This window comes from Tinamus guttatus, unplaced genomic scaffold, assembly GCF_059628265.1.
Source record: "Tinamus guttatus ecotype Peru unplaced genomic scaffold, ASM5962826v1 Tinamus_guttatus_pri_ptg000125l, whole genome shotgun sequence".
In the NCBI taxonomy this organism is placed as follows: Eukaryota; Metazoa; Chordata; class Aves; order Tinamiformes; family Tinamidae; genus Tinamus; species Tinamus guttatus.
The window spans coordinates 7,259,524-7,274,119 of record NW_028288659.1 but is presented as its reverse complement, the minus strand read 5'-3'; the positions used below and the strand labels follow the sequence as shown (position 1 = coordinate 7,274,119).

At 37.1% G+C, this 14,596-nt stretch overlaps 1 protein-coding gene across 1 annotated transcript in view; it reads right to left on the bottom strand.

The window, feature by feature from the left end:
- Positions 1-14,596, bottom strand: part of STAB2 (stabilin 2) — a 78,220-nt gene that overhangs the window by 51,643 nt on the left and 11,981 nt on the right. The window contains exons 8-17 of the mRNA XM_088521586.1: positions 13,549-13,745; positions 12,517-12,650; positions 9,152-9,285; positions 7,273-7,355; positions 6,153-6,302; positions 5,075-5,218; positions 4,211-4,273; positions 4,000-4,119; positions 2,857-2,910; positions 1,299-1,379 (exon numbers count right to left, since the gene is read on the bottom strand). Coding sequence (XP_088377712.1) covers positions 1,299-1,379; positions 2,857-2,910; positions 4,000-4,119; positions 4,211-4,273; positions 5,075-5,218; positions 6,153-6,302; positions 7,273-7,355; positions 9,152-9,285; positions 12,517-12,650; positions 13,549-13,745 — 1,160 coding nt within the window. The remainder of the gene's footprint in view (positions 1-1,298; positions 1,380-2,856; positions 2,911-3,999; positions 4,120-4,210; positions 4,274-5,074; positions 5,219-6,152; positions 6,303-7,272; positions 7,356-9,151; positions 9,286-12,516; positions 12,651-13,548; positions 13,746-14,596) is intronic.

Sequence of the window (14,596 nt, the reverse complement as noted above, 5' to 3'; positions counted from 1 at the left end):
ATTTTATGCAAGATGCATGCATATGTTGCACCTCTTTCTTGATATTCATCTGTAACACAAGTATCCACCATTTTCTAATCTGCACTGTGGAACTGATTATTACTGATCTGATCAAAATGTCCTGAAGTCATCAGTTGTCTTCCTACTGGTTTCAGTGGTCATAGGCTTAGGTTCTTTGGTGGTCCCACTCTATTTGACAGATGTGGGAGGAAAACTGAGAGAGAATCTGTGAGCTATCAAGTTCACATTAAAAAAAAAAGTATTCTCTTCTGAATTACTCATGCAATAACTCTGCCTTTACAAATAATTTTCATGGATGCTTTTTTTTTGCTCTGGAACATTCATATTTGTCTAAAGTATAAACAGAACATAGGGAAGTTCAATGCATCATACAAGTCTGGTTTAGCAAAAATCTAGGAAAACACCCTTCATACAAAAAAAAGAGTTTTTCTACAGGCTAATTGGCTAATTTATAGCTTGCTTATTAAAAGGGTGCAACTTGAATTAACATCGTTTGGGCATATTAAAGGATTTTTTGAACATATTAAAGATTTTTAGAATTTATGTTGACTTTCTTTTTTCTTTCCTTTCCACTGAAATGGCTTCCTTATTAGAGAACTATAACTTAGTGTTGCAAGAAAAGCAATCCTGTTTCCCAAATGCTTGTTGTTAATATGCTGAACTGTGAAATCCTTATCAAGTTTTTAGTTGTTTCTTACTCATGCAAATATCTACTCAAGATGACTAGGTATCTGGCTAGTTAAAAATTAAATTGATACTATGCACACTGCTAGACTAAGGAAAGAGATGATGCAACTGACTTCATCTAAACAGAGCCTGGGAATCATCTCATCTCATTTTAGTAGCCCATACATTAGATGTCTTACTAGCTCTAATTATCCAGATTTTTTTCTATAGTCAATGGGAGGAGACAGGTGGCTCCAGAAGTTGTTACATCTGTCTTGGACAATACTTCCCTGATGGCTAAAGCTATGAAAGAGGAATTCCACATTGAATGACAAGGTATGACTTTTTTTTTTTTTTTAAGTATTCTCTGAATTCATCAGAATCAGAGAAAACACCATTAAAGGGATTGTAAGAACACTTTCCAATGCACTGAGGAGTGTTAAAAATGACTAAAATAATTGTTTTATATTTTCCCCCTTCTTACAGGAAGAAATCATGGTGCTTCTGTAAGATCCAGGAGTGTCCTCGTCCCTCCCCTGTCTCTCCGCCCTGGCTTGCAGATGGTTGCCTGGATCAGAGTTATTCACAGGTCAAAATTGACTTTGACTTACAGTGCTGGTCCTGTTAAAGTAGATGAACTGCTTAGCCATGCTTCTCACATGCTTCATTGAGATGAGACTGGCAATCTCCAGCTGAAATGAATGCAAATTGATTAGTAAAAAAGTCAGATATCAGTAGTTGTTTTAAAATCCAGATGGATTTCACAAGTAAACCAACACTTCTCCTATGTGCGGTGAATAGTTCAATCATCATTCTTCCAGCTACAGGGGCAGTCTTACAATGATGAACCTGTTAGCACAATGAAGTTGGAGTGATTTTTTTAAACTTTGAACTAGCAGGTTGCCATTTCTGAAGATTTTATTTCCCCTAACTATATGATCTAGTCTAAGTAAAGTTATCACATCTCCCTGGAAACTGGCCTGTTTACATCCTTAGAACATTTTGGAAACAGCACAGCTGATGTCATGTGAGTGGATAAATGGATTTCATGCCCCTGCTGCCTGTGATCCAGATATCTGCCAGTGACCTCAATTTCTGGCACTGCATATGGGGTCTTTTACTAAGGATATGCCAGAGGAGGTTCAGGTTAGACATGAGGAAGAATTTCTACATGGAAAGAGTGGTGAAGCACTGGAACAGGCTGCCCAGGGATGTGGAGTCACCATCCCTGGCAGTGTTCAAGAAACGTGTAGATGAGGCACTTAGGGATGTGGTTTGTCAGGCATCGTGTTGAAGAGTTTACGGTTGGACTCAATGATCTTGAAGGTCTGTTCCAATCAATCATAATGATTCCATGACACAAACTCTCATCTGTCTTTGCTAGAAGCAGGGACTGGGGCAATGATAAAACTTAAGGTTCTTGTAGCCTTAGTTGCTGCTGATGTTGCTGAATTTTTCTCTCTCTCTCTCTCTCTTTTTTTTTTTTATTTCCCCCAATAGGAAAAGGAGTGAAAAGTAGGGAAGTTGGTTAGCTGATGTAAAACCAGCCTGAGAAACAGAAGACAGATGTTAATTTTAGCAGAATTAGCTGATAAATCTTTATTTCAGGAAAAACAATTGCTTTTCTCTTCCTTTTGCTTATTCCTGTAGATCTGCAAAGCTGACAGTGCCCCATGATGGGACTTCTTATTCCACAGCAGACTAAATTTAGCAAGTACCAGGTTCAGGATTTTTTGATGTGTGTGTGTGCATTTTTTGCTTTTTTATGTTTTTTTCTTTTTTGTACCTTGGATGTGGCTTTGGGTTTGGGTTGTATTTATTTTTCTTTTTTTTTTTTGGTGTATTTTAAAGTGGAAATAGTTACTTACTTGCATGTAACATTAATTTGACATGACACAGGTAGTTTTTATTTGCAGTGGTTCGGAGACTACTCTGTGCCTCCTCTTAGGTTTTTCTACTGAGTGGTAACACTGAGGTAGATAGTATGACTTCTCTTTCAGTCACCTATAGGTATGACTATTAATAAAGGCAAAGAGATAGCTGCCCTTCTTTGCAGCCGTGCTGTGTAGCACTGAGTAAAAGTCACTGTTAGGAAACCTTTGTCTTCAGAGTTGCAAAAAGTCTGGAAATACTTTTACACCTCTAGGAGAGTAAAAAATCCATGGTCACCTGAACGTTGGAAACAATGTGGTATCGGATGAGCTCCAGAAGCTTCCAGGAACCCTGCAACAATATAAACGATGTCGTTTTAGCCAAGCATGAAAAACATGAAACCAACAGGCTAATGAGAGAACGTATCGATAAGGACAATGATGTCATTCATTTCAGCACTAGAAATTTTTGGGTTAACAGTGGTTAACAGGGTTAACAGGTTAACAGGGTTTGGGTTTGGGTTAACAGTGTTAATCTCTGTTGTATGCATCCTTCTATTTTGGCACCGGCCCTTCCTGTGCTATGAATTGTATCTTATTTCAACACAGTTGTTCCCAGTCTCTTGTCTCCCCTTTGACCTTTATGTTTTGGAAGACATCAACAGGTCGGGATGACATCATACGCCTCCCAGGGCACTGCCAGTGGCTTGTCCAGACTGATGGGGAAGCCTGTGGCATCTGTCCCCTGTGACCGTCCCCTCTGAGCAGTGACACCTCCCAGGAATGGGTTTGGGCTTTTCCATGTGGCTGATGGACTGTGCTATCAGGGGAAAAGAAGGGGAGTGGAGACCCAGTGTTTAGGTTTGACATTGCTTCATAAGACAGATCATCTCAAATCCTGCTCCTCGGATGGAGGACTTCAGGAGATATGGAAGTTGTTCTGACACATTCAGAACAATGGACTAATTTCATAATGCTGTCTTGTCTATAAGACAGAACTTTATGAACTTTCTTTTTCTTGATTTCAAAGGCAAATGGAAAACAGCTGAAAGGAAAAATATCTCTGTAGCCAAAAAATGTTAGTTAGACAAATTAACTATGTAAAATATTATGCTGAGAAATAAGGAAAAAACTCTAAAAAAAAAACCATTTTAGAGACATCAATAGTATAGTAATATGTAACAGGTAGCAGAGCAGAGGTACAGCTAGTTCAATACCATGCTTCAGATAATGGCCAGTAACAGAAGCTTCAGAAAAATCTGTAAAAAGTATCATATTTGGCAGATGCAGAATAAACTATATTCTGCATTAGGTTTCTTACTGATCTTTAAATTGTTGCAGATGCCTTAAGCTTAGGTCATAGCAGATTAGTTTAAATGAACATTAAAACTGGAAAACTATCTACTGATTAAGAATGGTTTGAATTATAGGAAGACTATACCTCTGTGGAAAGCAGGTAGTCCAGATCCCTGGCTTTCATGCTGTTCAGAGCATCATTACTTGGAACAAAGACTGTGTAAGGTCTATCCTCCTGTTGTAAAAACATTCCTAGGCCAGTTTTCTATTTTGATTTAAAAACAAAAATAAAATTATATGTTGGTTTGCAAAGCATCTAAAAATAGTTTAATGGAATTGCATTTCTGGATCCTTACCTCTATCAAGGATGTAAATTGGCTGTATCTTCCATTATTCTGAAGCACTGACATTATTGTTTCCTGAAATGGGATGAATATAAGATGCATTTTAGTTGGGAGGATGGAATGAATATCAATTCTTAGGAAACATTTGTTGAATTAATATGTGAGTCTCAGTTACTACATATCTGAACATATTTGGGTTTCCTTATTGTTTGTATTGCTTTGGTATCTGGAAGTCCTGGCTGAGATGGTTGAGTCCTCTTCTTGTGTTCTTGGGCTCCATTTGCCCAGTGGTAGAGACTGACACGATGTCCTGACACTGTCCTGAAATACTATGCAGTCACAGAGCATACTAACAATATGAGGTGGGGAGAAAAGCATTTTCATATATGTATTCTGAATGAGAATAATAAAGCATTTTCAAAAAGATCATATAAGAAGTGAATTCGCAAGAAATTAGATCAAGCAGAGCACCAAAAACCTAAGGTATCTAAAAATATTAATTTTTATAATTCAGCCTCATTTTTTTTCTTTTTTTTTATTGCTGGTTTGAATACAGGTCTTGCCTGCTGTCTGTCAAGAAGTCATTATTTGCTTGTGAATTCAAGTGAAATGCTTTGACTGTGATTGCCCTGTTTCCAAAGACCAAGGCACAACTCAGAAACTATAAGTACAACTAAGTTGTCTGTAAGCCACCTTGGCAAAAGAGTGGATATGTGTCTGCTGTGGAAACTGCACCTTTTATTTTGAACTCTGTTTTTCTGAGTTGAAGCACAAATAGGCAGTAGAGCTTGTCTAGCTGCTTCCTTCACATTAAATTCATATAAAACCATGTTAAAATTAACTTCTTTACTGGCATACATACAGCTTAAGTCTCACCTCTTTGCTGCTTTCAAATGTTGGATCCATGTTGTCCATGGCTTTGTCAATAATGTGCAAAATCCCATTCGAAGCAATTATGTTCCCCTGCAAAAGTTTTCCTTTCCTCCTTCCTCCTTGAATCCTAATTCTTAATTGATAATCCTAAAATAAGGCAGGAAATAGATAGTGAATTCTGCCTTATGGAATTAAAACAGAGAGTATGCATGTTGAATAATGTCTAACAAAAATTTTCATTGCTAGCACCTGGGCTATTTAGGTCTGATAAGACCAGGGATTGCTTCCAACACCTATCATGGAAATGGAAGAAAAATCCTTTGGATCTTGACCATATTATTTTGTTCCAGGACATCAAGGTGCAGAAGAGAAACAAGGGTATCAGGCAGAATTAGCCTTGTGGTGAAGAGAGAGAAAAAAGAATCTGTAATCAGGTTCTCATGATTGCTACTAATAAAAGTCTGCAGGAAATGATTTAAAATGTGATTGTAGTAAAGCAATCAGCTCCTGTTATCTTAGGGGACTACAACCCATTTCCTTATATTATATGTATATTTAAAACTGCAAAATGTTGCTGATTATGCACTGTACTGAAGTGTGCAGGAAGCTAACAGGCCTGGGACTGAAATGGTATTTTCCTGTTATAAATGGAATGCAGATCCTTTAAAAAGCATATAATAGGTCTCTTTTCTCGGATGCTGCTAATCTAGTAGAAAACATAAGGCGTGCTTGATTTCAGTCTACGGTACAGAAAACATACATATGGCTATATATAGCCATAGAAATCTTTGAAACTGTGGGATCAAACTGACCTGATGTTCTCTGATATTAAATAAACCTATCCAGGAATGAACCTCTCACCACTTTTTCATGATAATGTGCATGTGTATTTTTTTATATTGAAGATTTGTATTTGCTGCACTGTTCAAAGGATGTCTAGGGCTACTCAGTGTAACGTGAGTCTGCAGTGCAGCTGGTGCTTTCTCTGCATAAGCAATATCAAAGGTGGGAAGAACTTTTGTACTCCTTCCTTAAAACATGGAAAATTAACCTTGCTAATGTGGGCTGGAAGGTCACTTACCTTTTCTCCTCTTGATATCTCCCCTGACTTGCCAGTCAAAGTATATATCACATTAGTGTTATTTAAAATACTGGTATTCAACTGACCAGCAATTACATGGAGTTTCACAAAGTACTGTGCTTTCAGCTTATTATTCAGCAAGTCCATTATCTAGAAGAGTGAAAGGACAGAGATGTATTTCAATACAGGTTTTATCTAAAAAAAAAAAAAAAAAAAAAAAAACTCTCACTGTGAATGACATCCCCCTCCCTCTGTTACTTTCCAAAATGACAATTTTCTTCTGAAGTGACATTATAGAGTTTTAACTGAGTAGTGGCGTCTCTTGATTTCTGTTCAGGTTACATCACACTCTTATGTCCCTGCATAAGCAGGGAGTTTATCAAGATATCTCCTGACTTCAATAGAAGATGCTGAATGGTAGTATCTGAAAATCCAGCCTCTAGGCCACTTTTTAAGCCCCAAATAGAGATGGCAGGGAAAAGTATTGTTTTTTATTTTTCTTAGCAAAAATGTTGGAAAGTTTTTGATTTCCATCTGCAAACTTTACTTTTTCTCTGTGAAATAATTGAAAAATATTCCCTTTCCAAAGTGTGTTCTTTCCTACGATTGTCCTTGTTGTTCTCACCCAGAATGTGAATATGCACAGATTGAGACAAAATAAGAACACATTTTTAACCCTGTTTGATCACTAAAATTGTTATGTTTGACTTTTTTCTGCTAAAAATATTTTAACAGCCTTACTTAAAAATTCAATTTTCAATAAATTCAGTAAATTCAAATTTCAATAAAAAATTCAATAGACCTTCCTGATGAAAATTCAGATCTTAATTCAGAACCTGTCCCAACTATATTAAAAAAAAAAAAAAGTCGTGTATGCACATGTAAGACAATTCAAACAGTACTTGAAACACAACTGCATGCTATCTTGACTCAGAAAATAATTTTGCTTTCTTTTCAAGTAAGGAAAAGAATCTCTGGTTCCTGGACGTATATGGTAAGCCAGAAGTGTGCTAGAGCAAAAGGGTCTTCTGAATCTGTAAAATCAACCCCCTTTTAAACACAGGTCTTATTGCTGAAAGAGTTGAATCCCAGTTATTCACAGCTCTCTCTGCTTACTTACATTTGTACCTTTGAGCCCCTTGTTTGTTGGCACAAGCACAGTAAATGGTCCCAGACTACTCAGTGGCCACTCATAGGCATTTTCTTAAAAAGGAGAAAAAAAAAATCAAATGAATATTAAAAAGCTTTGGGAGACGTCAATTTAATTTAAGATTTTTAAATCTGATGGTGAAAGGTGAGAAGCAGGGCAGGTACATAATCTAAGTGCTGTTGCACTTGTTATAGACTAAGGCAAAATATTTGGTGTACTTTTTTAGTAACCCAGATTACATAACATGCAAACCAGGGTGATAGCAATGAAAATACAGCTTCTTTGAAGTTGTATTGGTGTCTTTACAAGGAAACAGGTTCCTACTTTAAATTAATTGTCAGCCTTTGTCAGTTGAGGGGAATGCTGATGACAACCTGTTAGTAATACAAAGATCAGCAAACAGCTAATAATAAAAAATGATGCACTGCTAAATAGTTAAAGTTCATCTGCTACTCAGATGATATTTCCATTTCCAAGAGAACAGTATAACAGCAATGAATTATGTAGCTGAAGTCATTAAATATTTCTAAAATTCAGTCCTTTTTCACAGGTTTAAAATTAGAACTAAAATTACTTATAGTTGTTGTAGATATGATGTACTAGAGTATATATCTTAAAATTCAGCTTAATATGCTGTCTTAAAATACAGTGTGTGAACTATTCTGCTATATATTCTACTTAGTTTTTGAAAGACATTAATGTAGAGTGAATATATTATAAAATAACATTTGTAGTTAATGTCTCTGTAGATTTTGACTGATAAATCAAACAGTGCATGTATGTCCAAAAATGAAGCAATAGAAAATTTGGATTGTTGTTAGCAAATATGGCACCCAGCACGTCAGGCACTTTCAGACACTTAAGGAGGACTATAAAGAACGTGTAGCCTAGTACTCAATACTGAATTGTGCACTAAATACGGATTTCTGCTTTCACTGTTTTGTGTCCCTAGATTGCCACAAATATTAAGGTCATTGTCAGATTTTGTCCTCAGTGAGATATGCAGAATTCCCCTTTTTTTTCCTGGTCAGGAATTAAGGATATTTAACTTAATTGCTGGGCCTTAACAAAAAGGAGCAAGCAAATTATATTAAGTATGAAAATTTCCCTTATATTTACAAATTAAATTCACTCAATTTGTTGAGTTTGAGTGACTCAACTCACGTCACTCAGTTCTAGCGGTGTTTGTTCAAAGCTCAGATCTGTGGGATTGCAACTGAAGTTGATTGGGACAGTTCTGTTGATTTCTTCACACAGTGACTGCAATAACTGCTGAAAGCTGGACTCAGTTCTTTGGGCATCTCAGTTTTTTGGCATCCTTGTACAATTGCAAACTGATGTTTACACTGTTGGCCAGGAGAACGACTTAAGGAAACTGAAAGAATCCTTTACCATTTTTTCACACTTCTTCCCCTTCTAATAAGTTTTTCACAAATAATTTGTCTTCCATTTCCCAAGAGCAGTTCTGTAGTCCATATGCACAGTCTGTCCTGATTTCCAAAGTCTTTGCCTGTCTATCAGCAATTCCTTCCACTGTAACATCTTTCCTCTACTACTCCTTCTACTTTACTTCTTTAGAGGCCATTTCCTTTTCTTGTTCTCATGATATGCTTCCAAACCTCAGAAATACCAGGAATACTATACAGCTCATCTGCTTTGCAAAGGGCAGTTTCATCTTGAAGAAAGGGTTGTATTTTTTTTTTTCAGTATTAAATTGTACTACAGTAAGTACTTGGATCTGCTTTGGACTAAGCAGCACTGTCCTACAGCTACGAGTGTTGCTGGGGACAGGCAGGGCATGATTAATCCACTCAGTAAGAACTGACTCTGTTTCTGTTTGGTTACTTACCCATGAGAGATAAGGCAGATGTCAGCTTTCCTTGCCACCGTCCGCCCACCTCGGCATTCAAGTCTCCAAGTCGTTCCATGATGTTCCCATAGCACATAAAGCCATTCCCAATGTAGCCCCCCTGGCAAGTGCACCTGTGAAGAGACTGTTACCTCAGTTGCGTGCTGAAGCACAGTTGTATGCTGCTGTACCTGCTCCAGCTATTACTAGTTGCTTCTCTGAAAGCATTTTTTAGGAACTATCAATCTGTTTTATCATCTGGTGAATGGATGTTGTACCATGCTTTACTAAATAATGATACAAAACTCTTAACTCATCTCTTGACCAACTGCAGATTTCCCTTGCTCATGTAGCTATTTCTGTGGCTTCTATTGCTCTGGACTATGCAGTGCGATTAATGTGGAATTCCATCACTCTGCAGCAAAGATGTCCTTAAATCCCTGCTGCTTTGATTTTTTTTGGTTGCCTTGTATTGGGTACATAGCACTTGAACTCATTACTTGGGTCATCGTGCCTGTGAGAGTTACAGGCATCATCTTGAGATGGGCTGCATTTGAAGTGGCTAGTTACAACCAAGACAAAATCCAGGAGACATTTATGAAAGAACAGCCTAAAGTGTCAATATGGCATTTTCTGTCCCGTGAGAGAGGAAACAAGGTTCACAAAAGTTGAATCTTATGGCTAAGATTCAATGGCTAGAAGAACTCAGTATTGCAAGAGCGGTGGAAAAAAAACATTGGTTGTTCATGTTATTAGGTGTTAGTTGGTTCAAATGGTATATATATATGTATATATATAAAGCTTTAACTTATGAGAGCCTTGACCTTGTATGAACCTGGTTATTCATAGGAAATAGCAGTTAACATTCTCTAAAAACTTGGACTCTTCCAAGCTGTCTTGCAGTGAGTGGCCATCAGTGCTGTCTGTTTTTGCCAGTCGTGGCTCTGTATGTTGCACTTGTTAGAACTTCTTGCTGCTGCTTGGCTGTGCCTGGGAGACTGGCTGGTGGTGTCAACTCTGAGATTTATTCATTTTCAATGGCTAAAATTAAACTAGATTCTTGTCAACATGTAACACACACAGAATGAAAATATTTAAAGGGATTAACAACTATATAGTATTGTATATGTATGAATGGAAAAGACTAAGTAACTGTTGCTACTTCTATTTACCTAGGAGGGGGAAGAGAATTATGTCTTTCTGGAGACAGAAATCACAAATTTCCATGTCTCTATTTTGCTTTAGTCTCATTTAAAAGATGTTGGGTTTATTTCTAAATTGAAGGCAGAGCCAGGGTACAAGTAAGAGTGAATATTAAAAGGCAATAATGAAGGTTAGTTGAGGGAAGGCTAGTTATGCTTGGAAAACAAAGAACACATGGTCCAATACACAGTGTAGTTTTGCACCAGCTGAAGATTTTGGGCTTCAGGGCAAGGCTGGTGGTAATTACTGTGCCATGGTGGTGGTAATTACTGTGTCATAGACAGTGTCAGCATTCACTCAGAAAATATCTATATAGGAACAGAAACAGAGACGATCTTGATTTTTTCTAGAATGGGGGGAGGGTTGCTTTATTATACTGTTTAAAAACCTCTTCATCTACTTAAGAGATTCATTCCTGTCCAAATCATCTGATTATGGGAGAAGTGATGACATGTGAAAGGTTAACAGTGCAACTGTGTCTTTAATAAAAACATAAAAAAGATTTGAGGGTTCTACTATAGCTCTCTGTTTCAGAAAGAGTTAAAAAAGGAGAAAAAAAAAAAGCATTTAAAATTTGGATGTAGCCAAAATACAGTAACAATGTCATACCTATTGCAACTATGGCTTTGAAAAGACTGTGTCCACCTGAAACAAATAGTGCTGCTTGTTCCAAAGTTCCTCTTTGATGAGGGGATTCTCCTGAATTGGAGAGTTGGAGTTTTAGTTTTGCCAGATAGGCATTTTTAGCTTGATTAGAATCCCACTCCTTTCTTCAGTGTTTATTTATTTATTTATTTATTCCCCCTTTAAAAGTCAGGGAATAGATGACACATATGGAGTTCGAATTGCTTTCCCCTCCACAACCATAAAGTTTTAATTTTCCCATTCTGAAATTGTCAAAAAATCCTCAGTTGTTGAAAACTGAATTGCAACAGTGAAAAAGAGATAAATTATGAAAAGTACTGACTGATGTGATCTAGAATGGTATTTTAATTTTTCAACTCTTAAAAAAAATTGAATTTTGGTCTTGACTTCAAATAGAAATATTAATCAATCTTAAACGTTTTGCATCTGGCTCTACTATTAATGCTGCTGTCACAAATTGCATAGTGACATAGTACTATAGCACGCTCCAAAAATGACCTAGGATATATTCTAGATAAACTTGTTAGCAATACATATTGATTTAAATGATTGTTTTTTCCACTGTAAAAGTGAGGTGCATGATGAAGCAAGAATAGAAAACAGTACTTTCCCAAATGAACACTTTTTATCTATAGATCTATATGACAAATCATTTGTTTCCATATTATAAATAATGCTCTCTATTGCCATTCCCATTACCTCAGCTCCTGAAAATTAACACTTGAAATGCACCCCTTTAAATCCAGTACTAGCCATCCCTGAACTGTAGAAATATGTAATTTCAAATATTACTATTAATATAATATTATTAATGTTATAATATTAATATTTGGTTTAATAGAATCTTAAGTTTTGCATTAAACAGACTTATAAGATTTATGCAGAAAATTTATGTAATGGACAAGATATTCTGCCAGAGGTCTTGCTATTTCTCATCTGTTTGATTCAAAGCTTTGTGGCATCTGCCTAGGTGAGTGTTCCTTCAGCAACATGAGAGTCAGATTCCTTGTTACATCTATATTAATATGCTGAAAGGGGCCAAGGTCTAGGCTTGAGTGCTATCCCACATTAATTAATATTGATTAATATTTAACATGTTACCAAGCATATTTTTGGCCCCACCAGCTAGTGTTCTCCCAGACAATGCCCAGGCAGAGCCAAAAGGACAGTGTGTGCCAGGGATCATTGCCAATAGGAAGTTACTCTGCTTTGAAGGAGGGAGAGACTTCAGCTGTGAGCCAGACTGTTCTGCTTGCCCTAAGGAATATAAAAAGGTCTTGGCTCTTTTTATTTACAAATGCAGAAATGATTTCTGACAGATATAAAAATAAAATTTAATAGGTATTAGCAAACGGTTTGATGAAATATAAAACTGCTAGCTGGTTGACACTAAAACTATTAAATTTTCCAATGAAGAAACTTCAGGAAGCCTTCATCCACTGAATTTGTTTTCATAGCCAGTTTACTAGAGGAAAGAGGGGGAATCTGAGTGAACACTGACAAGGAAAAAGACTTACATAATTTGTCCAGGTGCAGACATTGAGCATTTAGCTTTGTTATGGCAGGTGTTGTTAGTTTTACAGATGTCTTCCATGCTGCATCCTTTTCCAGGTACAAAGTTTGTGTAATGTTCTTTGCATTCACAGTGAGACTAAACCAGAGGGATAGGAGAGGTGAGAAAAAAAAAAAAAAAAAAAAAAAAAAGATATACTCAGATTGTGGATTTCAGCTTTTTCTTTTTTTTGGAACTAAGACCTAAAAACTGCAAACTTCAAAAGGCTTACTTTATCACCAGGTGAATTCAGATGCAAACATAAAGCTTATCCATATTTATTCAACTCCTAGGCTTTACCCACTCAAGAAAATACTGACTCCCCAGTGAAATCTCCTTCAGATTAAAGCCGCAGATTCACTTCTGGGGCCAGAACCAATGTGACCTAGGAACATTTCAGATCGGTGTGGATAGGTCGGATTTTTTTTTTATTCTCTATCCCTACAGTCCTCTGTCTCCCAAAAGAAGTGTGAAAATGTATCATTAACTGGAGAGGCATTACAACATCACCACTGAAATGCATCAAGAACTGGTTGCCAGCCACATGCAGACCACTGGGAGACACCTGAGTGGAGCAAACTGTGTGACTATGAACTCCAGGACCACGCTCCATGGCTCCCTTTTCAACTTTTCAGGGTGGCCAGGCAAAATAGGCATAGTCTTCTGAAGTCACACTGTCAGTGGCAGAATTTTTACAACATTAAGATCAAAGACACTTCCCAATAGCGTTAATAATATGTGGCCTTTGCATGGTGCCCACTTAAGAGGGAGAAGCTTCATTTCAGTGCCTCTATTTAGGAGAGATGAATTTTGGCAGGAATAGTCTATGCAGGGACTCTGGGTCATCAAAGGGCTTATGCCGAAGATAGGAATAGGGTTTGTCCTTTCCGAGGTCTGTTTCAGTACTCTTGTGCCTTTGGCAAGGCTCCTTTTTGGAGAGAAAATCTTATTAGGCTGTTGACAGAGAAAATGCTCTGGGCTCCAGTTCAACACTAACCTTTCCTGGACCATCATATATGCAAATGGTAGACTGTGGAGGGCAATTTCCATACACTGCTTGGCAAGGGTCTATGGGTAAGCAGACTTGACCGTCACCTCTGTAACCTTCTTTACAGGTACATTTGTGATGATTTGGTCCAAGGTAAATGCAGTCAGCATTGGAATCACAGACATTTTTGGAACATGGGTTGATAGCTTAGAAAAAGAAAAGGGAAGGAAGTAAATGAATTATTACCCAAAGTTCTAAATTTGAGCACAAGCATCTAGCAGAGCATCTCAATGACAAACAAAAACTGGGTAGACTAAACTTCTCATGATAGCCAAGTCCGAAGTATTGTGGCAGCATAAAAACAGAAGGGAGGAATGTGTTTATATTAACATAGCAACCAACCGTTTGCTTTTATACAGGAATGATCACTTAACTTGGGAAACTGAGTTAGCAAATTAAAACATGTAATGTGCTTATTAAAGTATCACAACTATTTCACTGTTTTCTAATGGATTATAACAGAGAAGGTCAGGTAGGTGAGATGAAGTCAGTGAAAGTTTTAAGTTCATGTTAGATCAGTAGGAAAATATTTCTCAATATAATAGGCCTTCACTGTTTTCTTTCCGGTGATTAAATATAATGTCATCTGTTCAGCTCTGCAGGAAATTGGCCAGCAAGTACTTTAGCTATGTCTTCCACACTTCACGGTTTCATGAAGAGACTACAAGCTCACTACTTATTTCAATGAACCATTTTCTTCAAGGCAATGGCATTCTTTGTCCTTGTTCAGAATCCAGCAGTGCTTGGGGAGCATTTTCAGGCTTTTTTGTCCAGTTTAGGATATGATCAATCACACATTGAGAGGTGATTAATGGTAGTTCATGAAAAATAGGAAAGACTAAAATTAACTTTACTTGACTGCAGGGTTTATATTTAGTGGTGAAGCTGAGCCATCACATGACAGATATTCAATAAATATAAGCCATTGGTTACTATCATTGATTTTTTTGAAACATAGGTGTTCACACTTTGGCAAGTAGATTGACCTCATGGGAGT